Below are 23452 nucleotides of genomic sequence, written 5' to 3'. Positions count from 1 at the left end.
GAACTCAAAAGCCTGCCGGAACAGATGCGTCTTACATGCCCTGCGGAAGGCCGACAAGTCCCGCAAGGCACGAACTTCAGGTGGCAAGGTGTTCCAGAGAGATGGCGCCACTACTGAAAAGGCTCTGCGTCTAGTTGCCGTTAGACGCAAGGTCTTAAAACTGGGGACCTCCAACAGGTCTTGGTCCTCAGAACGGAGGGATCTCGGGGGTTTGTAGGGAGCGAGGCGGTCCCTCAGGTACATCGGCCCTAGACCATGCAAGGCCTTAAAGGTAAGTACCATCACTTTGAAAGTGATCCGGTGCTCAATTGGTAACCAGTGCAGCTGCCGTAAGATTGGTGTTATGTGGCATCTCATTGGGACTCCCGCAAGGAGCCGGGCCGCTGCATTTTGCACCAATGAATCCAGCTTAAACCAGATGACATCCTTTCTAACATGCCATGCACACTAATGATGTCATTTTCATCTCAGGGAGAGAACATTCCCATTGCCATAGTCCTGACGGCAGAGGTGTGAAAAATACCTACCACATGTGTCAAAAGAAAAAAAATACAAGTAATTGAACTTGTGAGCTAAAATATTTAGCAGGCCCTGCATATTCTTGTCACTTTCTTAATGAATAAACCAGCCATTGTTCCAGCCTACATTTATGGCAATTAAAAAATGGAAGGTAGGTTTTACAACAACTTAATCTTCAATTTCTCATAAATATGGTTAGACTAGTGGAGATCCATGATGGAGCAGTGAAATTATTATAGTGTATGGAAAATAAGCAGGAAAGAACCTTTCTCCTTCACTCATAATACATCCATTGAAACTAAATGTTGGGTAATTCAAGACCCATAAATGTACATCTTCATACATTGCATAGCTAAATTGTGCAATTCACTGCCACAAGATTTAGGGATGGCTGTCAAACTGGATGGATTTAAAATGGGATTAGATTGAGGATGAAACCAGCACCAAACCTAAGTGTAAGTATATACATCACATGTTTGCTAATTCTGCCAAGTATGCAGAATAACATTAGGAATACTGAAGACACATTTTTTTCTTAGTTCAGGGGGAATGTCTCATTCCTCTCTCTAGGCATTATTCCAGATGGATAGCTACTAGTGCTATTCATTGAAAGCTATTCTGCAGCTACTGTGGATTTCTCAAATCCACTATAAAATTCCTTGTTTTACAAAGGGCATTTGCACAGTAAAAGTTGTTAGTGTGTTTATGTTATTAGATTGAAATGTTATATCAAGTTAAGCTGTTGGGTGTTTGCAACTGTGTGCTTTTCTGGCAAAGCATTCTAGCAGCATAAGGGTTAAGCACAAGTCTGCTTGATTGATTGCCCACAGGACCTATAGGTCAGGGCTTCCATTTTGAACTGTCTGGCCAGGAGCTCATGAACTCAGGAATGCGGGAGGTGCCAGCATGTAAAGATAACAGCCTAGCCGAGAAGACGAGCCATGTCTCCAGAGAGTTATGGTTCTTAGTAACTCTGTATATATGTAAATAAAGTATTTAGCCCTGCTGGGATCAGTAGTAAATCAGTGACTCAGCTGTAGTTTTGTTGGTGCCACTTTTGCTGCTGCATCAGGTGGTCCTTCTGGTGAGCAGAAGAAGAGAAGCTGACTCACCAAGTCAGTCAGGGTGACAGAGGATTCAACTACCTAGCCCAGCGTGCACAACTCCCTGACAAAAGTTTTGTCTGGATGGATCCCTGGATACTCAACTTCATTCATTTCAGTAAGGCTTTTTGGAATATATTTTGTCTGCCTGTTACCTGAACCATACGTTTATTAATGCCACCGTGTGCCATTGCAAGAAAACACAAGAAAACAAAATGAAAGATTGTGAGAGACTTTATTTAATGAAGGAGGATGCAGTGACATTTTTATGGAAATAAATATAAGGTCAAAAGTTTATGCAAGCCACACAGCAAGTTACAATGAATGTACAGTGTTTATAAAAAGGCATGAACTCACAGTGCTCCAGAAGAGCAATGCAAGAAGAAGTATTGATCAGTTTTGCTTACACAAAATGTCAAAGTAACTTTAATTTCACTTTTTATTTGGAGCACAATACCTTGTAGTAAGCATTTCCCAAGCGCTCAAGCAGGATCAATATTATGGGGGAAAATACAGTTTCAACAAGAGACAGCTTGCTATAGATATGTATATATATATGTGTGTGTGCATCTGTACACATCTACATACACATATATAAATGAAATAGTAGTTGCCATCACCACAAATACTTATAATTGATAACATAATTATTATAGGACCACCACACCAAAATTACTCAAAAATGTTTCTGATGAATTTATGGAAAGGAAAACGGCTTAGCCTCCTCACATTTATGACTTATGCTACAAAGAAAATCAAGGCTTGAAAGAGTTAGCTTTGAACTAAAATTTTCAGAATTTTTCAGCTACCATGGTCAGCAGCCCTGCAGGTTTATGGATTCTGGGACGTGGTATAAAAATTTATTTTCTCAGCTCTGGGAAAAAACGTTAAGATTTCTGCACTCATTCTCATTTTATTCATTGAACCTACTAAAATATATTAGCTGTAGAAATGTTTTCTTGATCTCCTGGAAATGCTTCATTCCCTTTGATTCCTAGTAAGTTTTACTATTTGAAGGCCTAATGAAATTATTCCAGTACCAACATAGAACTCACTAAGCACACATAGAATTCCTTTCAAATATTATCCCACTATAAAAGCATAACTGGCAGCCCAACCCTGATCATGTCTTTCCAGAAACTGAGCTACTATATTCCAGGAACTTATTTCCTGTTCCGGGTACTTAGTCATCAGGCTCTTCGTAGTGAGCATAACCACTAGCATAGGTCCTTCCCAAATGCAAGTTACTGAACACATCAGTCACTTCTGTTTCCGAATCCTTCTCTCCTTCCTCGTTATCATCATCTTCATCCTCATCTGCTTCACATTCATCATATTCCTCATCATGATCGCCTGTATCTTTCCCAGCTGCAAGGTTCTTCCAATAGGCATCATAGCCAGAAGCCCCATCAGTATCTTCACCTCCTGTTTGACGGCCAAACCTCAGAGACCGTGCTAAAAAAAGGCAGAAAGACATACAAGATTTCCCACTGTTAATAAACTACACACCAAGGAAGACTATCCCCAGATATCATATAACTATTTTCATGCAGTGAATTGACTTGGATGTGAATGAATGTTCTGGAAGTAGAATGTAAAATGGTTTGAGCATTCTTTATCCAGAATCCCCAAATCAGAAATAGTCATTCTTGGATTTTGGAGTATTTTGGAATTCCAGATGTGTGTGTATGTGCCGCTCCAAATTCACTATATGAATTTTGAATCAAAACCTGCCCTATCCTTCTCAATATTTCCTATAATTCTGAATAAAGGAAAGGATGGAGAAGAATAGAACTAGAAACATTAATTGAACTAATAATACATTCATTATTCATTGAATTAGGAGTCCCCTGTGGCTCAATGGGTTAAACCCTTGTGCTGGCAAGACTGCTGACCAGAGGTTCAAATCTGGGGAGTGGCATGAGCTCCCGTCTGTCAGCTCCAGCGTCCCATGTGGAAACATAAGAGACGCCTCCCACAGGAAGGTAAAACATCCAGGAGTCCCCTGGGCAACGTCCTTGCTGACTGCCAATTCTCTCACACCAGAAATGACTTGCAGTTTCTCAAGTCGCTCCTGACACACAAAAAAATCATTGAATTCATTAAAAAGCAATAAAATACCTGGAAGCTAAAAACAACCCTGTTTCAAGGTCATGAGGCAAACGACTTGAGCACTATGTCACATACAGATAACCATGCCAAGCTGTCTAGCACAGAAAGAACAGTCACCTCCTACTGAAGGGGTTATGGTGGACGTGCCCATAGCAAACTTACTTGACATGCTGAGGTCCTTGGTCTGCTGTGTTTCATGTCCACACTTTGGGCAAGGAGGCTCTTTTCCCTTTTCATGTTTGAAAACCTTGCTCCGTGTATGGTCATCACAGAAACAAGCCTACAGGAGTGGAGAAAAAAATAATAATTTTATCATAATCGTATATATAGCAGCCAGGAAAACATCGCAATGACAAATGATAATAGAAAACGAGTGATGGCAGGATACATATACACTGCTTTTAGCAAACATAAGAGCAGCTGAGCAGGATCAGATTTGAAACTCACATAAGGCAGCATTCAGCAAAGCAACCTGATAAGGAGCCCACAGACAGAGATCCATAGTCCTCTCTCACTGTTATCCCCCAGTTAGCATACACTTATGATGACTAGTACCCAATGGAAGCCTTATTCCCATGAGCCTTCACATGGATCATGTGTGTATGCACACATGGAAACATAAACATGGGCAGGATTATTGCCACCACCATTCGTTTCTCACTTAGAAGTATGATTTATTGCATATATAACAAAACTGAAGGAGACTGGAAAAGAGGTGTGGCAAACTTCCTTAGATATTCTTAATCTTATCTAAAATGGACTTGTTCTTTCAGAAAAGAAGAAAATGCTGCCCTCTAAGATATTGTTTAGCTGCTACTCATATCTATCTCCACTACTGCTTCACCAGTAAATGCAGTCAAAATTGGAGCAGGCCTCATGTTTTCCATCCATAGTCTACATAAACCTGCTCCCAAATAATGGGTTTTATGGCAATGCTTGCACTTCCATGTTAAAACACACCTCAGTAACTTCTAGAGCTAACCTAATACTGTAACATGTGATACTACGAGCTGTATGATACCAACACAGACATGACAAACTGTCCATGGAGCAGCAAACTATTTTCTAACTGAGTTGATGAGTCTTTGAGTAGTCAGGACTATCTGGGACAATATATTATTTGGTTGGCTGCCAAAACAGGTATACAGATAAATCCAGTAATTAAAATCCAAATAATTGAAGCCTGAAAGTTACTTCTTTGGACTACACATCCCAAAAACCCCATAGTCTGGGGATACTGGGAGCTGCAGTCCTTGAATGCAATTTTTGGGGTTAGCGGTAATACTACTGAAATGAGCCAGTATCTCAGGGATATAGACAGAAACAGATTGGTGTATAGATATCCAAGGAAAGATTATATCATTTAGCATTTTGAATAAAAGGAAAAGGGCGGGAGCGGAGGCGGGGGAAATAGCAGCAGGACAATGAGCAAAAGAGATAATTTTAGCAGTTACAGCTTAAAAAGACCTGAGTGAAGCAATAGAAATGTCTAGCATCACAGCATGGAGGCTATGTTAATCAAAGCATGATAGAAACAGGACAAGGATAACTTCTTTGGGGGAAAAAATCAGAAGATACACTTTTGATGCATTGGGGAAAAGGACATGACAAGAACTGTCAGCAAATTTAAAGTACAAGAGTAGTGCATTTGATTCATCTCCTTTAAAATGTTTTTGGTTTTACCTTACAGCGGAGGCATGAATGCTGCCCAAGTCGATTACAGGAAACACCTATTAGGCGAGATAAAGTGCATGGTTGAGTAATGAGATTTTGTGGCTTTACTCGTCTGCCTTCTAACCAAGGTCAGCTCTTCAGTTCAATGGATAGCCTGAGGCTTCCATGCTTGGGCATCTTTTGAGTGCAAGGAAAAATGAAAGCTTAGCCTCGGCCTGAAAAAGGTAGCAGGCATTTTAATGATGTCCCTGCAGAGTGTGGGGCCCACCACACAACCCTGGAAGCAGGAGAGTTTCTCTTGATTGTAACCATTCATTTATACTACAAGCACAAGCAACGTCTTTGGACTAGATTTTAAAAAGAGGGAAAATACACAGGAGGTATACACTGAAAGTATGCTGTATCCTAATACTAGAGCAAGCCAACAGTTCAGGAGTGAGCAACTTGTGCTTTTCCAACTGTTGTTGTGCATCTTTCAGTTCATGGTTATGTCAGCTAGGGCCAATGGTAATTGCTTTACAACAAGTTTTCTACCCTTGAATTGGTGACTAGCTACATATATTGAAAAATCAAATATTAAGACATTCTGGGACAACTATACATTACCAGACATTCTTCAGCATCCTAATAATATCCTAAGTATAGATCCTTCATCATTGCCTATACCGAATAGACTATACTGGGCAGATCTGATAAAGAGTTGCAGCCAGGGCTGTAGCCAGAAAAAAATTTCAGAGGGGGTTTTGAAAATTTCAGGGGGGGGGGGGGTGTTTAAACACCCCCTCCCCCCCCCCCCCCCCCCGGCTACAGACCTGTCAATATCTGCTTGAGATAGTGCCTGGAGGGACTCTTAATTTTTTGCATCTCATGGACTTAGCATGGGGATTTGGTTAACCAGTTAAAATTCATGAGTAAACCAGGCTTTTTTTTTAACCTGAAAAATTTCGGTGGTGGTTTGAACCCCTAAAACCTCCCCCTGGTTGCAGCCATCTGAGTACCATGCCAGAAACAGGATCCATGGCTAATAAGCCAACATAAGAAAAACTTAGCTCTTGATTCTGACTTTTTGTCAAAGATCCTATTTCAGATGCAATGCTAAAATCACAGATGGAGGTTTCTTGGCCTGTTAAAATGTTCCTGCTTGTTTCTGATCATCCATAATTCCTGATAAGCAATTATTACATTCAAGGCAGAGCAAAGGCACATTACTTTTATGAACCCCAGCTCCCAGAATCCCTCAGCTTGCACTTAGCCATACTAGATGGTGGATTCAAGGAGCTGGAGTCTATAAGAGATCACTTTTCCAAACTATACGGAGGCTGAAGGTGGCAAGTCCCAATTTCTCAAGTCCAGATACTCATGAAACTACTGACTTCAGCATTTATCCTCTTGAGTCATGTATTTAAAATTCACCATGGAAGCACACACTGGATTTATTTCAGAAACCGTTAAAGTGGGTTAACCTTTCATAAGAGAGGCTTTAGGGAAATAGCTTACATTTAAAGGTCTCAGCTTCCAAAACTTGGCAGCTAGCCTGGTGTTCAAACTGATCATCTTCACAGAGGAAATTATGGCAAAAAGAGCAGCTGAATATTCTCCCACCTGCAAAATCGAGAAAAAGAAAAACAAAAAAAATATCAACACCAGTCTGCATATTACCTACTTCCACCAAGTGATAGTTCCAGATAACTTGAGAAATGAGGAAATCTGAATTTACTCATAAGATGCATTTATTTAATTAATGTTCAACACATTCAACAGTGCTTATTTAAATGTATGAGAGTTCCTTCTTTTTAGAAAAAATATGCTGTCTTTCATTATCAATACAATCAGTGGAGCTTATACATTAATATATTAATTGATTAACAGGTGATTTTTTTAAAAATAGAATCAACAGTTTTAATATATAACAGGTTTTTTTTGTTCCTGGGTTATAAATGTCATTTCCTAATTGGCTCTATAATAAAAACATGGGGAAAGTTTATTAAACTGCAAAAACTTTGTTTTTGTGGGACATCCTGCAGCATATTTTGCTATAGTTTTTCAGTGAATATCTCATCGAGACTCAACCACTTGAACATATTTATGGCAGCCAAAAAAATGAGGTTTCCAGATTGTAACAACTATTTTCAAAGTAAGTACTGCACAATTAAACAGGAATAATACTTTCAAACCAGAAACAGATTTTTTTTCAAATTTTGTTACATAGTGTAATCCAGAGCATGGGATATTTTTTTTAAATTCCAGGAACTTGGTGTCACCACTGAGACTGTCATCTCTCCAGTTGCCACCTGGCTCGCTTCTAAAGACAGGAACCTCATATAATGACTTCAGAAAATGGGAATGTTGGCATTACATCAAGTAACCTGGTCCCTGATTTAACTGCAGGACGTTGCGCCAGGCTCAGGAATATATTGGAGCCCAGTGATCATAATTAAGAATGTATTCGGCTTTGTAAAAAGATATTTTGTCCCGCTAATCAGTAATTGCAATTCTTTATAACCAGAGCTGTCCTCTTGCATCATCAGGGAAAATACTCTGGCTTATAATAATACACGTAAAGTATAGGCAAGATTTGTTTTATCCTGCTCATAGCATTTTTCTTCATTAGGTTAGTGTAGCTTTCTTAAATACTCAGATTGAACAGGGTCAGTTAATTCATGACAGCTTGGCTGATGTGAAATTAAAATATTAACTCATTTTCAAAGCACGTTGTTATGTGTAGTAGACGTTTTATGATGCATCAACTTCAAGCAAAATATTTCTGTTCAATATTTTTCCTATACAATCTAACCAAAAAATAGTTACATGGCTAAGAGCCACTAGGATAAATAAGAGATACAATACAAGATCATTCCCTGAAACATGAAACGAAACAGAATAAATCACAAGAAACAAACAGTATTTTTCATTTCGCAGAGGATGCTACAATTTTCCTCAAACATTACAATAGACCTTGTAACTATAGAGTCTGCATATTGAAAGCAAATGTTCAAATACCATTCAATGGTTTGGCAGCTTGAAACCTGCAGTATCCTCAATAATCCACTGAAGAACAGACCTCTATTGTCATATATAGAACATCTGACAACAGGTAAATCAATTCAAGGCAAGTTCATGTGATAAATTGCTTAATGTGCTAATGCAGTCAAAGTAGCTTGCACAAATACTCTAACAAGGATTGGTACATTTAGTATGAGGCACAATTCCCTTGCACGTGAAGCTATGTGCTCTTTGGCACCAATTATGCATAATTTTATCACTAGGAATGTGTACATTAGAAGTGGTTAAATTCAACTCCCAATTAGTATGGCCGATGACAAGGGGTCTTGAGATGTATGGTTCAACAACATATAGATAGCCACAACACACATAATTCATCCACATTGTAAGGACTTTTCTGTGGAATTATCCAATATTCTTTACTACTTTACTACAATGGAGGACCTTCTTATAGCAACACGAGAGGCACTCCAAGTGGCCAGCTACTGGTCAAAGGACATTTAGTATACTGCCAAATTTGTAACTTTGTTTGTGTTTTTAAATACATTACAACTGTACCCTCGGTTTGCTTCTTACATAATAAAATAAATACTACTGATAGAAAAACAGAATGTCTTGTTTCTCTCTTTTTAAAAATAAAACCAGCTAGGTGCATGGACAGCAAGAATAATAATAATAATAATAATAATAATAATAATAATAATAATAATATAGGTTAAGATAACTAGACATTGCAATTAATGCCATTGCCAATTAACACAAATGCAACTGAAACAAGAAGAATCTTCTAGCCAGATAATAACTCACCATGGTCCCAGACCCCTCTCTCACACTCAATGCATTCTGCATCAGCAAGAGGACAGATACAAGCATGGGTACTGAGGCATTTCCTGCCATGGCAAACCCAAGCTTCACAGAAATCACATATTGCTCCCTGAGGGAAAAGAAAATAAATTGACATATTACTATGGATCTTGTTGTTTTCTACTTAAAGAACATTCTTCTTAGTAAGGAGCCAAGCACAGGTTGGAAAAGTGACTTTTTTTCTCCTTGCAGTAGTCCAAAGTAGCCACTTTTCCAAGTCAGTACATGTTCCAAGAAGCAATGGAGTACATTCCAACTAGCAATCATCCTGGGGCAGAAAAACATTTTGCTGCCAATTTCCAAATTCTTGGCAATGAATTCCAGGTTCTCAGTGTTCATTTTTGCAAAACTGTTGAATTCCCAGCCCATAAGTAACGACACAAGGTTGAAGCCTACTCTTGTCCCAATGCTCACCAACAAGAAACGTTCAGAAGGGGAACTGGAGAAGAACACTCAAACAACGAGATTGCATAACCCACAGTACACATATAGGTCCAGATGCCATAGGTCTCCCTCTAATGAATCAGCTCCAGCTACACTGCCTCTTAATCTGAACAACCATAAATTAAGGTGAGAATTATTTATACAAAGTCAAAGTTTCCTGCCTATATATGGGTCATAGCCCAGTTCCTACAAGATTCAGTGTCAACAGCCCTGCTGTATGAGAAAGGAAATGGACATCTTTTTTCACTCATCCCCTGAAATAATTTCTGTCCCTTTACATTTTGGCCATAATCAAACTTAGCACAATTCTTGAGTTACAGTGTGTTTTGCATAGGTATTGGCTGGTCACATCCACTGCCTGAATCACTTCTTCTGAATGTGCTCATTCTCAAGCTTTCTCGTTGAAAAAATTATAACTTAAATAAATCAGATTTTTTTCCAAATGTATTTGAGATATGCCCCATTTTCTACATCTTCTTGTGCTACCACACTCAACCGAACCCAATCTCAACAAAATAACATGCAGCTTTGCTTGAAATCTGTAGATCTTAAATCCAGGATTTTGATTCTTACAAACTGCGCTGAAATCTAGTCCGTATTTCACTATGGCTTTGTTTCAACTAATTTGAACAGAACTTCAGCATGCACAATAATCTGTGCAAACATTGTGGTTTCTGCATTTTTCTGCAGCAGAATTACCTAAGAGAACAAGCAAATAGTAAGACCAGAACCATGAAAATATAAAACAAGTTATCTTTGAAAAGGAAGTCAATACAGCCCGATAAACTCACAGCAACCTAGTGATTCTGGCCATGAAAGCCTTTGAAAATACAGAAGTCCAGATGTTTTCAATTACAACTCCTATAAAGCCTTGTCACGGACCAGGCTGGGTAAAGCTGATGGGAGCCGTAGTCAAGACTTCTGGAAGGCCAAAATTTCTAAAGATTTCCTATATTACTTTATATAAATACGTACCACCATTGCAAGTCCAGTGCTGTATACGCCAGCATGTTTTATGACACAGTCTGAGGATTTCATCATACACTTGGTCTTCCCTGTATTTCAAAATATAAGAATTATGGTCTCATCTAATTAAGAAATCTCAGTAGACTGTATGATTTTTTTACTGACTAAATCCATGGAAAGGAATCAATTTCCTTTCTCGGCAGACAAAAGCACAGGCTTCCATCACTCCTCTATGTCAAGATGAACTCCCTTCTTGGGAGATGACAAGCCCAACTGGACTTTTGTTGCTTTTCTCCAAAGAGGAAGGAAATGGGCTCCTTTTCAGGAGACAGAAGCACAACCATGTTTCCATTGTTTTGTCCACAGAGGAAGGAGCAGAAGTGTAGCCGACTTCCATTGCTTCTTTTCACAGAGGGAAGAGATAAACCTACTTTTTCAGCTCTGTGACTGGGTTTCCAGTTAGATCTGGCACCCAAGGAGAAGCTGCTTTCAAGAGCATATTGTGAGCAGCCTGATCCCCGCTGATCTTATCTTCATCTACAGAGGGAATCTTTGCATATAACACATTGCATAATATTAAAAAATGCCATTCTTTCCCCAACAAAGAAACTTAAGGGGTTTACAACCTATTGAAACAGTATGGATTAAAAACTAAACAAAAACATCAATTAAAAGTACAAATAGAAATTATTTTAAAATTTAACATTATGTAACATGATTTTTGTTCCTGGGTTATAAATGTCATTTCCTAATTGGTTCTATCATAAAAACATGGGGAAAGTTTATTAAACTGCAAAATCTTTGTTTTTGCAGAACATCCTGCAGCACATTTTGCTGTAGTTTTTGAATGAGTCTCAACCAATTCAACATAATTTGTGGCAGCCACAAAAACAAAGTGTTGTCGAAGGCTTTCATGGCCAGAATCACTGAGTTGTGCATTTTCTGGGTTGTATGACCATGTTCCAGAAGCATTCTCTCCTGACATTTCACCCCCAACTATGGCCGGCATCCTCAGAGGTACCTCACAACCTCTGAGGATGCCTGCCATAGATGTGGATGAAACGATAGAAGAGAATGCTTCTGGAACATAACCATACAGCCCTGAAAATGCACAACAACCCACAAAAACAAAGTTTCTGTAGTATGACAACTACTTTCAAAGTAAGTACCGCACAAATAAACAGGAAATAACACTTTAAAACCAGGAACAGATTTTTTTTTTAATTTTGTTACATAGTGTAATCTGTTTAAGTTTAGACCATTAAAATTCATCTTTAAAAACATAAAACCCAACAAAACAGCACATCACACTTTCAAAAGTCCATCACAGCTGCTTTCTAGAAGCCTAATGTAATAAGAATGCTTCAATTTGTCAGCAAGAGAATGGAAGGGGCCACAGGGAGCTCTAGATTTTGGGAGCAGCTACTGTGAAGTTCCCAAAAAAACATCTTGAGAAGACAGAAAGGTGGAGAGAAAAGCCTCCCCTGAAGATCTTATATCTCTATATATATATTTTTTCCCTATAGGGTGATATGGTCCTTCTATTCAAGCTGCAGTATCTTTCGTAAGACTGGTCAACATGTTCTGATTCAGGAAAACTATGGCTTTCCAAATTATTGTGAATTATAGATCCCATCAGCATTAGCCAAGACTGCTAGAGCGGAAGAGACCTGGAGTTCACCATCTTGTGGACAGCAGCAGATTCCCTTGCCCTGTTCCACCCCAGCAGATGCCCAAGAAATCCAAAGATGAAAATATGAAATTAATTCTAGACACAGACCTACAGCAGTAACAGGTACAAGAGAATGACTAGAATACATCTTAAGCTGGGCACACTTACCACACTGAGCACAGAGGGGCAGCTTTTGAACAGAACTACAAAAGTAGCAAAAAGCTCTATTCTTCTGCCGTCTGCCAGAACAAAAAAAGGATGGAACAAGTAATTGAACAAAGCATGTTTTGAACAATGCCAAAAAAAGTTTAATTTAAAGAAAACACTGGAAATGTTTATCTACCTTTGGCATTTGTCACATTCCTGTAAGAGAACAAATAATTAGTTTTTTGGAGTTTCCATTTAGAGTCGACAAATCTGTGAATTTAAAGTAGCATTTTACAGCAATGTCTAATCCAAAATAACACTGCATTTTTTCTAACAATAAAACAAAGCCAGACTAGCTGTTGTCTGAAATCCTTCTATACGATTCAGAATTGTGATAGGATTAGGGCTGTCTTTTCTGTAGTCTATGTAGAATATACATTCGGCACAGTGTTATTTCATTTCCATTAATACAAAAATTGTTTACATTGTCCTGGTTTTAACTGATAAACTATTTAAAATATATTTTAATTCCTTAAAATTGTTTTAATTGTTTATGGCTTTATTTTTTGATTATAAGACAACCTGAGAGCTTCAAATACAGCAACAAAAACGTTTTTATCCCAGCATCATTTCCCAAAAGGGACCCGGGGTGGCTTACAAAACAGCACATAATAGTGCCATTAAAATACAGGTAAGTTACAGCACCATATTAAACAATAACAATTAATATAAAACAACACTTACTTAAAAATAAAAGCCCAAACGCAATTTAAATAAAATAATCCATAAAACTCAGCAATAACGGCTACTGAAATTGTCAATTAAAATAGGCAATACAACATACCAGCCACAACCAAATTACAAATAATATTAAAGTGCCAGAGTCAATATCAATTTGTTGATTCTCTAGTTAATCTGATGTCTTGGTTATTTTTCAAGGGCCAAGGATATAGGGAAGGACATAAATATTGTTATAAGTAAATAAATTAAAAAATGTCTGTGTTTGTAATATATTTTTTTCAGAAGGATTCATAACACTAAACATGCTCTGCAAAATCTCTTGGTTAGGGATTGAGGACCTAACCAGGTTATTCTTTTTTAAAAAGCATCAGACTTGAAACTGTGCTATCTCTCTCTCCTATCTTTGGCACAGAGAGAAAAAATGATGAATTTTTCAATGATGAGTTTTATTTCAATTCTTTAAAATATATAACATCATAATCTCTTTGCCTGCTTTATTATTGTTGTATACTTTCTTTCAATAAAAATCATGAAAAAAAGAATTTTATTTCAATTTTATTAGACATTACAGTGAAAAGGTAAGAAATGTCTTTTAATTTACCATTGAAGCATTGCAGGGATGTTTTGCCAGATCAATATTGCCCCTTGAGGCTCTAATTTGTTTCTCACGTTCTTTACGATTCTCAGCCTTCTTGCGAGCGCCTGTCTTCTTTTTAGGCATCCTTCAGTTTCTGAAAGCCAGAACATTATTTAAAATGCAGAATTAATAGCCACTACAATTACCTACCCTCTTTTTAAAAACTACAATATATGCCTTTCTGAATATTTATTAATGGGACTATTAATAGGCTCCGAGTGAAAACCCTGGACCTTGAGGAGCTCTTGGATTGCCATTCCCACCATCCCCACTCAGCATTGTCAATGCTTAAGGATGACTTGGTTTGTGTTGAAACAGCATCCAAGGACCTACTTTTGAGAATTCCTGCCAAAGCTAACTCAATAGCCTGGAGGGGGAAATATTAAAAAAAAACCCTAATGAAATGGTATGCATGAAAGGAAGCTGTTCAGCTCATTAGTATGATGGGAATTTAATGGGGGTATTCTCGTATTATAGAAATATCATCAGAGTCACACAGTCATGCTGATAATCAATTCAGCATCTATCAAGAGCTGAAAGCTGAAAAAAAACAAGTTCCAAGAGGTAGACATGGAAGAGATATGAAGTCCACACATACATCAAAGATGAATTACACCAGCATTTCCAAACGTTTTGCACCTGATTTGCTTTCTCATTACTCAAGATTCGGCCGATGGCAAAGATCTACAAGTTCACTGTGGCATGCAAAGATCTAAAAACTAAGATACTAATCTAAAATTGGCATTAGAATAACTCACTACCAGGCATACAGAAACAGCAGAATAAAGCAACAGTTCTTCTTCACCAAATATAATTATTTTGTTGTTGAAACTCAAACATTGCCTACCTCCAAAATTATCCAAGCACAGAACACAATAACACAGAATCATAGAGTTGGAATAGACTATGGGGATCATCTAGTCCAACCCCCTGCCATGCTGGAAACACACAAAGTACCCCTGACAGATGGCCATCCAGCCTCTTTTTAAAAGCTTCCAAGGAAGGAGATTCCACCACACTCAGAGGCAGAGAGTTCCGCTGCTGAACAGCTCTTACAGTCAGGAAGTCTTCCTAATGTTCAGATGGAATTTCCTTTCTGTAATTTCAACCCATTACTCTTGAGTCCTAGTCTCCTGCTCCATCCTCCTTATGACTTTCTTTCATATATTTATACATGGCTATCATGTCTCCATTCTCTTCGGGAGGCTAAACATACCCAATGCCCAGTTCTTTAAGTGGTTCCTCATTAAGTATGATCTCCAGACCTTGGATAATTGTAGTTGCCCTTCTCTGGACATGTTCCAGCTTGAACTGAATTGTAGTGTCCAGAATTGGACACAATATTCCAGGTGAGGCCTGACCAGAGCAAAATAGAGGGGCACCATGACTTCCCTCAATCTAGACACTATACTCTTTTTGATGCAGCCCAAAATCCCATTGGCTTTTTACGCTGCTGTATCAAAGTGTTGGTTCATGTTTAACTTGTTGTTCACAAAGACTCCATGTACTGTTGTCAAGCTAGGCATCACCCCTCCTGTATCTTTTGCATCTCATAACAGTTCCAGTACTAACAGATGCACACAGAATACAATGATAAAAGGATCGTTCTTACAGATCAATGATCTGGGTTTCTCTGAGATGGGTTACACTCCACTGAAATTCTGCATAAAGAGACAAGACTGAAGGAAACATCTATAGAGATAAGTGGTACAAAACTAAATGTGCTATTGCTTTAGGACCACGAAGAACCATCCCTTGCAAGGAAACATATACTGAAGTTACAGGTTTCTATACCAGTCCTCGTGAGGTTGCTAAACTTCCTTTCTCCAAATGTCATTAGTGGGTAGTTATCTAACTTTTGTACTATTTCCCCACGATTCTAAAAAAAAAGTTGAAATTCATTTTCTAAAGCTTATTGAATTGGCAGTATGAGCTAAATTTTAGTGTTCAGGTTATAGCAGATTCTTTTTGTGAGTCACTTTTGGTCCCACTTCAGGAAGAGAGGTGACACACATATGGATCAAACAAACAGTCCTGATATGTGGTGAGGGTTGCCTTTGCTTTTATCAATCACTGAACCACCTGATTAAAACAATCATGGTAGAACAATGAACTCTAGAAACCTATAATTTCAACGTAACCTTACTAAGCACAAACGACACCACTTAAGCAGTCATTTCTGAAAATGAGTATACCGTGTATGCTGGTGGTTCTCAACCTGGGGGTCCCCAGATGTTTTTGGCCTTCAACCCCCAGAAATCCTAACAGCTGACAAACTGGCTGGGATTTCTGGGAGTTGTAGGCCAAAAACATCTGGGGACTCCAGGTTGAGAACCACAGATGTATACAAACATATAAGTTGTATAAGGACAGGTTTTTGGAGCCAACATTATGGATTTTGATATGACCTGGGGATAAGCCAAAGATCTTTTCACAGAGAATAGAAAGCACCAATGCCACCTCAAAAAGCCAGCCATCCCTGACCAAGACCATTTCCCAGGCACCTGAAAAGGTAATGCCATGGCAGCGCTTCTTTTAGGTTCTCCTGGGACAGACTAAGCTCTTGTTTTGTGACACTTTACTCAGAGAGGAATGGTTCCTTTATTTCATAAGAGTGGAGGTAGAGTATGCACATTGACCCATGCATCAGTCAACCAAGGTATTTTGGGATGACCTTTTTTGACTAAAATTTCAAGATCTATACATGAGTATATAGGATAACAAATGGCATTTGGAAGACCAGAAGGATCCAAAACAATTACTGTGTAAAGGTTCCTGTTTCAGAAATTGCCAGATTTAATGAAAGAGCTGCTGTATCAGGAGAACATCACTGACAGTTGCTTCCCACCCTGTGATGTGCATAGTGTTCAGAGGATACTAATGGTTTGCAAACTTCCACCAAATACATATAAGACTGTTTCTCCCCAACTGAAGAAGTCTCACAATTCACAGTGAATGTGCAAACAGGATTACAATGCATGCCTTCTTTCTTGTCCAAGTAAGAAAGACAAAATGAGCTAGATAAAAAAGCCCAATTTTAATTTTATGTTCATACCTGAGGATAAGAAGCGGAATAAATATATATTACTGTATTTTTTAACAATGAGGGAATTTTATTGGAGGGTTTTGAAAGAACTGCCTTAGAAAACAATCCTGTATACTATCCTGCAGAATGCCATATATTTTTCTTATTACTTTTCTTTTCTGATAACCCATATAAATTGGTTAGCTTGCTCCCTAACTTCCCTCACTGTATTTAAATTGCATTAAAAAGTCGTATTTTACATTCAAAGTTGCATGCTGAGATGCCTGGCAACAATCATTATTCTGCTGCATGACATTTATACCACTGCACACCCAGTATCATATTATAAACCAAATTTCCTTCCTGTTTAATGTCAATTTAGCAATAAGAACTTCAATCTTGAGTATTTATAGATATAATTCCAGGCATTTATTACATACCTTGAAGCAATGTCGTGGCAATTTACAGAAAAATTGGACACTTCAAAAATGTCAAGAGGATATAGACCGTAAGCAACACTATCATCAAAAATTCTTTCTGCTCTTGCACTCAAGAGGACAGTACAAATGTTACCAAGCTGTTAATTATCTTTTATATCATCAAAACAAGAAACTTAAGCCAATAGAAAAATGAATTGGAATGGAATACCATATAAGAGTGCAGAAAAAAGCATAATAATTGGGCACCACTTAATTAATTAATTAATTGGGCACCATTTGCCCAATTTTACACAACTGATTTTTTTATCCTGGGCTGCAACTCTGTTGTGATTGGCAATTCTTCTTTATTTTGTTTAAGAAAGTAATCAGAATATTAGATTTTACTCTGAAGCTAATAGATCTTAACTTTCAATGCAGGAATACTAAAATTATATCCTTTATATGAGTAAAGGAATACTGTACTTATAGTTGCTTAGTAATGTATTTATATTATGTTGTTATTCATAGGGTGTGTACCTATACATACGTATAAGGTAAAGGTTTTCCCCTGACATTAAGTCTAGTTGTGTCCGACTCTGGGGGTTGGTGCTCATCTCCATTTCTAAGCCAAAGAGCCGGCGTTGTCCATAGACATCTCTAAGGTTATGTGGCCAGCCGTTACCTTCCCACCAGAGCGTTACCTATTGATCTACTCACATTTGCATGTTTTCGAACTGCTAGATTGGCAGAAGCTAGGACTAACAGTGGGAGGTCACCCTGCTCCCTGGATTCAAACCGCCAACCTTTCGGTCAGTAGGTTCCGCAGCTCAGCAGTTTAATCCGCTGCACCACTGGGGGCTCCATACGTATACATACAGTACATTTAAATACAAATAGCCCAAATAAGTTATAATGCTTCCACCAATTCAGCTTCTGTGAAGTATTCCCCTTCTGTTCTGTAAAAACTGCTGAATAGCCTGGGATTCCCCAAGCCATTTCATTTACAGGCAGCACAGAGGTTAGGTTGAATGTAGGGTGATGTAAGACCACATAGGTTTTCCGAGTTGGCATGGTTTAGATTAGGGATTCTTAAAACTTTTTCCACTTGCAACCCCTTTTCGCCAGAGAAAAAATTACATTGTCACTGGTATATACAATAAGTACAAAAATCAAACATTTACTGCTAACAAATCAGCATTTTCAAGGCTTGCTAAATTGGCTGATTTTCCTTTTTATGAAGTATAGCTGAAGCATTTTCTGCAGAGTCCACTGCAAATACAGCACAACAGATTTGTGCAAATGTCTAAAACAGCCAAGAGCATACACATAAAAGGATTTTTAAAACATCTAACAAATTACAATTAAACTTCATATTGAATGGATTTCCAGAGGAGGAATTATCAGAGAATTATAACTAGACTGTATAGACAGTCCCCAGGTTATGCACAAGACAGGTTCTGTAGGTCTGATCTTAAGTTAAATATGTATGTAAGTAAAAAAGGTCACTTTTTAAATGTAACCCCAGCTCGCTCGCTCTCTCTCTCTCTCTCTCTCTCTCTCTCTCTCTCTCTCTATATATATATATATATATATATATACACACACACACACACACACACACATATATATATATAGGCTTTGGATAGCATAGGGAAGGATTAACACTCATGTGGCAATTGTTTTGCTGTTTGAATAATAATAGTAATAATAATAATAATAAAACCTATATTTGCATTCCGCCCTATCTCCCCAAAGTTACTCAGAGCAGATTCCAATCATAAAAAGGCAAACATTCAATGCCTGAAGAAGGCAACCAACACACACATAAACAATATTCAGTTACATTGACCAATGGTCTGACAGTGGCTCCTAAAACGACAGTTTCTTACCTCCTTGATCCTGAATTCCAGGCTGCTTTCAGTGACAGTTTCAAGTCAAATCAATAAGTAGACAACCTTGGAGTACTATATATGTGATGAACCTCAAACCTGTTGGGATTTTAGGTGGGAAAACAGAATTAAAACCTGAAAAAAATCACTTTTTATATTACAACTCTAAGGATACCCCACCTAACAGGGTGGCCACTGGAAGTTATAGTCCAGTAAAGGAACTTTACTGTGCTCTGTCTCAATCATATGCCCCTCTCCAATCTAGTATCTTGTTACCCTTGATAAGTTCAGCAAGAAATACACAATTAAATATGCTAAAAGCACCAACCCTGTCTGTCTGATTTTGGAAACTTAGCCAGGACAGCCCTGGTTGGTACTTAAATGGAAGACCGCCAACAAATGCCAGGTGCAATATTTCAGAGCAGTGGTTCCCAAACTGTGATCCATGGGTCACCAGTGGTCCCCAAGAACTAAAATATGGCCCGCATGCACCCTCATCGTTACTACACCGTTGCAACGAGAGCAACTGGTCTCACAAAACCCTCTTATAGTGCCGAGGCAAAGGGGATGTCAGGAGGGGAGAGACTGACTACCCAAGAAAGGCGCAACAACAAGCCTTCTAACTTCTGCTTCTCCTCCTCCCTCCCCAAGTGGAGCCGTTCCATGTGGCGCCTGGAAGTGAGGGCACCTTGGTGTTTTCATTTTAGGCCTGTTACTGGGGTTATTTTGGGTGCTGATTCAGAAAACTGTGTTGGATAGATCACATCAGCTTTAGATGATTAAATATGATTTTCTGTGGGTGAGCAGATGGCAACTACTGGATGGAATATGTTCTGTATCAGAAACTAGAGTTGATGCGGTCTATCCAATGCAAAACTGGATAACAATAACAAAAATGAATCTAAAGTTGACCAAAAACTGATTTGTAACCCTTTTAGTACTAATGTTGGAGAGTGGTCTCTGGGTCAAAGTGGTCCCTGGTCAAAAAAAGGTTGGGAACCACTTTCCTAAAGGCACCAAACTGTCTGATCTTGGAAACTAAGCTAGGACAGCCCTGGTTAGTACTTGGATGGGAGACCGCCAACAAATACCAGATGCTGTAGGCTATATTTCAGAGGAAGGAACTCCCAAAACCACCTCTGAATTCCTTGCCTAAGAAAACCCTATGAAATCCACAGGCTCACCATAAATCAACACACATAGAGATGGAAGCGATTTGCAGATAATTGATTATTTTCTTACTTACTAAAAGAGTAGTTGGATAATTTAGGTAATGGGGCATGGTGGAAAAATCTCTGAAATATTACTTTTGGGACTATAAAAGAGGATTGATTATATGGATCATACAGTGAAGTGAAATGCATTGAACAGCATTAAATAGCAAGTATAGGCAAACTTTGGCCCTCCAGGTGTTTTGGACTCCAACTACCACTATTCCTAACAGCCTGCCCATGTCTGGTCTACAGTGACCATATGATGCAGTTTCAAACTAGATTGTATGTCAGTGTGGATGAGGCCTGACACAGGGCAGAGAAGATCCTCACTCAGGCTGGGAGCAAGGAGAAAAACAGGGTGGTGCATCTACACTGTAGAGTTAATGCAGTTTGGCTCTACTTTAACTGCCATGATTCCATGCTATGGAATAATGGGGATTGTAGTTTTGCCAGATCACGACCCTTTTCTGCCAAATAAAGCTGGTGGCTTACGAAACTACAACTCCCATGATCCCATAGCATTACAATGGTGTCAAGCTGCATCAATTCTACAGTAAAGGTGTTTGCTGCTAAAGCCCTCCCAAGAGATAAATCAAGGTCTGTTTTGCCCACCACCTCGGGTTCCCCTTCGGTGCCCCCACCCCTGATTCTCCCTGCTAAAGGTCCCCCAAATATCCCACTCCATTGGAAGAAGGGAGAAAACACGCGAGACAGCTGGAACAACCCAGTTTCCGCTCACCTCCAAGCCCCCGCCACGAAGAGACACGAAAGCCGGCGTGGCCACTCCTGACCTAGGCTCTTCCAGGAACCTCTTCCAAACTTACCCTTAATGCGCATGCTCGGCGGAACTGCGCAGACGCAGTACGAGCAGCTGACGACGCTTCCTGCCCTCAGTTGGGAAAAGAGTTGCCCTAGGATGTCCTTCTTAAAGGGACAAGGGAGCATTGTGTTCCTTTTAGAGCAGGATTCCTCAATGGACAAAAAGGTTTGTTCCCTTGGGTGTTTGGCTGGAAAAAGCAAGACTGTAAGAACTGGAGGGACTGAAAAGTATCAAGCCCGCTCAATGTGTTATTTAGTTTCTTCCAGAATAAACTGGGTGATTTAAGGTACATCTACACTATAGAATTAATGCAGTTTGAGACCACTTTAACTACCATGGCGCAGTGCTATGAAATCCTGGAAGTTGTGGCTTTACAAGGTCTCCTTGCCAAAGAGTGCTGGTGCCTTACCAAGCTAAAACTCCCATATGTCCATAGCATTGAGCCAAGGCAGTTAAAGTGGGATCAAACTGTGTTAATTCTAGAGTGCAGATCAGCCATGGGCAAACTTTGGCCTTTCGGGTGTTTTGAACCGCAACTCCTACAATTCCTAACAGCCTACAAGCAGTTAAGATTTGTGGGAGTTGACGTCCAAAACACCTGGATGGCCAAAATTTGCGCTTGCCTGATGTAGATGCACCTAATGTGAGAAGTCTGTGCAATAATATAGTAAAATGGAATTCATTGTATAAAATGGCAACATCAAGGTTTGTTTTTTGGATTTAAAAACTTTTTTTGAATATTGTCAAGCTGGAAATGGTTGTATCCGTGGATAAAGAATCCATAGATTCTGTACCCACAGATAGCACCTTGGAAATATGGCCTGCGGCTCGTCTAAACCTACAGAAAAATCTGGAGCTATCTGATCTAAAATGCGATAAAGCTGTTAAACCATCATTCCAATGAAAGCACTACTTTTAAGACATTTGTGGGAAATGCACACCAAATTGCTTTTCTCCTCACCTTGGTCGGTTAAGTCTTGTTTTAAATAGGTCTTACCAGCAAAAAGGAAAAAAAATCCAGACTATCTGGAAGGAGTTTCATGTCTTAAGACAACCTGCTAGGAAGACTCTTTCCGCTGTCGAAGAATTGCAGGAAAAAACATTCCACCTAAGCATTAGGAAGAACTTCCTGATGATAAGAGATGTTCAGCAAAGGAATATACTGCTGCATCCAGAGAGGTCACCACCTTGCGGTCAAAAAAGACAAATGGGTTTTGGAACGTGGAACATACAGACACTGTTGGATAACACAGACAATGAACCCAATGAATGACTCTAAACCCTCCAAATTAATCTTGCCAAAAACCAGCAGGCAACTATCATAAGTGTTCATGTACCAACACTAGATGCTGACGAGGAAATTTTTCTACTGTCAGCTGGACACCATGCTATTGAAGATACCTAAAGAAGCCAAAATCATCCTCCCGGATGATTGCAATGTAAGAGTCGAATGAGATTTCAACCTGTGGCCGGTGGAGGAAGTCAGCAAAGCCATGAGCCAATTAAAAAATAACAAATCCAGAAGACCTGATGGGATCCCCTTTGAAATCTTTAAAGAGGGTGGACCTGAGCTGAAACAACAACTCCAGCAGCTCATTGAAAAAGTGTGGATGACCGAGAAAATCTCAGAAGACTTCAAGGACACCATCATCATCATCCTTTTCAAAAAGGTGGAAAGAACAGACTGTGGAAACTGTCAAAATATCTCTGTGATGGAGCTGTATAAGTCCCAACTCCTATTGTTAGGCTGCCCCATCTACAGTTTGAAAATAGTCACTTTTCTGTTAGTTTTATGAAGATGGAGCCTAAGGAAACCCACACGTTAATGCTAAAGACATTTAAAGTAGCTGGGGAAAAACCTTGCCTATGAGAAGATGTATGATGATACTGCCTCAGACCATGGCAAAATGTCCTCTGAAGGTTTTCAAGGAGAGACTGAATGGCCATTTGGTGGAGGTGCTTTGATTGAGTGTTCCTGCATGGCAGAATGCAGTTGAATTAGATGACCCTTTTGGTCTCGTCCAATGCTATGATTCTATGACTGGTTGCATTGAAAGAAAGCAATCCTCTGAAGATTGAAACATTTGGAAAGGCTTCTATGGGGATATAAAGGCGTTTAGACACTCTGTAAAATAGGGCCAGAAATACTTGCAAAGACACAGTGAATACTTACAGACTTCTAGCATCTGACTAATGTGGCGAC

The 23452-nt window shown here is 39.0% G+C and overlaps 1 protein-coding gene across 1 annotated transcript; it reads right to left on the bottom strand.

The window, feature by feature from the left end:
• Positions 1-1838: 1838 nt before the first annotated feature.
• Positions 1839-21316, bottom strand: znf330 (zinc finger protein 330). Its single transcript, XM_003221667.4, has 11 exons — positions 21169-21316; positions 19216-19314; positions 13847-13976; positions 12701-12720; positions 12526-12596; positions 10695-10774; positions 9219-9345; positions 6906-7010; positions 5418-5464; positions 3897-4014; positions 1839-3077 (listed from the first exon to the last, which is right to left on the bottom strand). The coding sequence occupies exons 3-11, from the start codon at positions 13964-13966 to the stop codon at positions 2806-2808; spliced, it is 960 nt and encodes a 319-aa protein (XP_003221715.1). The 5' UTR covers positions 13967-13976; positions 19216-19314; positions 21169-21316; the 3' UTR covers positions 1839-2805.
• Between the last annotated feature and the right edge of the window lie 2136 nt (positions 21317-23452).

Source organism: Anolis carolinensis, chromosome 5 (assembly GCF_035594765.1).
Source record: "Anolis carolinensis isolate JA03-04 chromosome 5, rAnoCar3.1.pri, whole genome shotgun sequence".
NCBI lineage: Eukaryota > Metazoa > Chordata > Lepidosauria > Squamata > Dactyloidae > Anolis > Anolis carolinensis.
The sequence above is the reverse complement of the archived record's forward strand: the minus strand, read 5'-3'. Positions and strand labels throughout refer to the sequence as shown.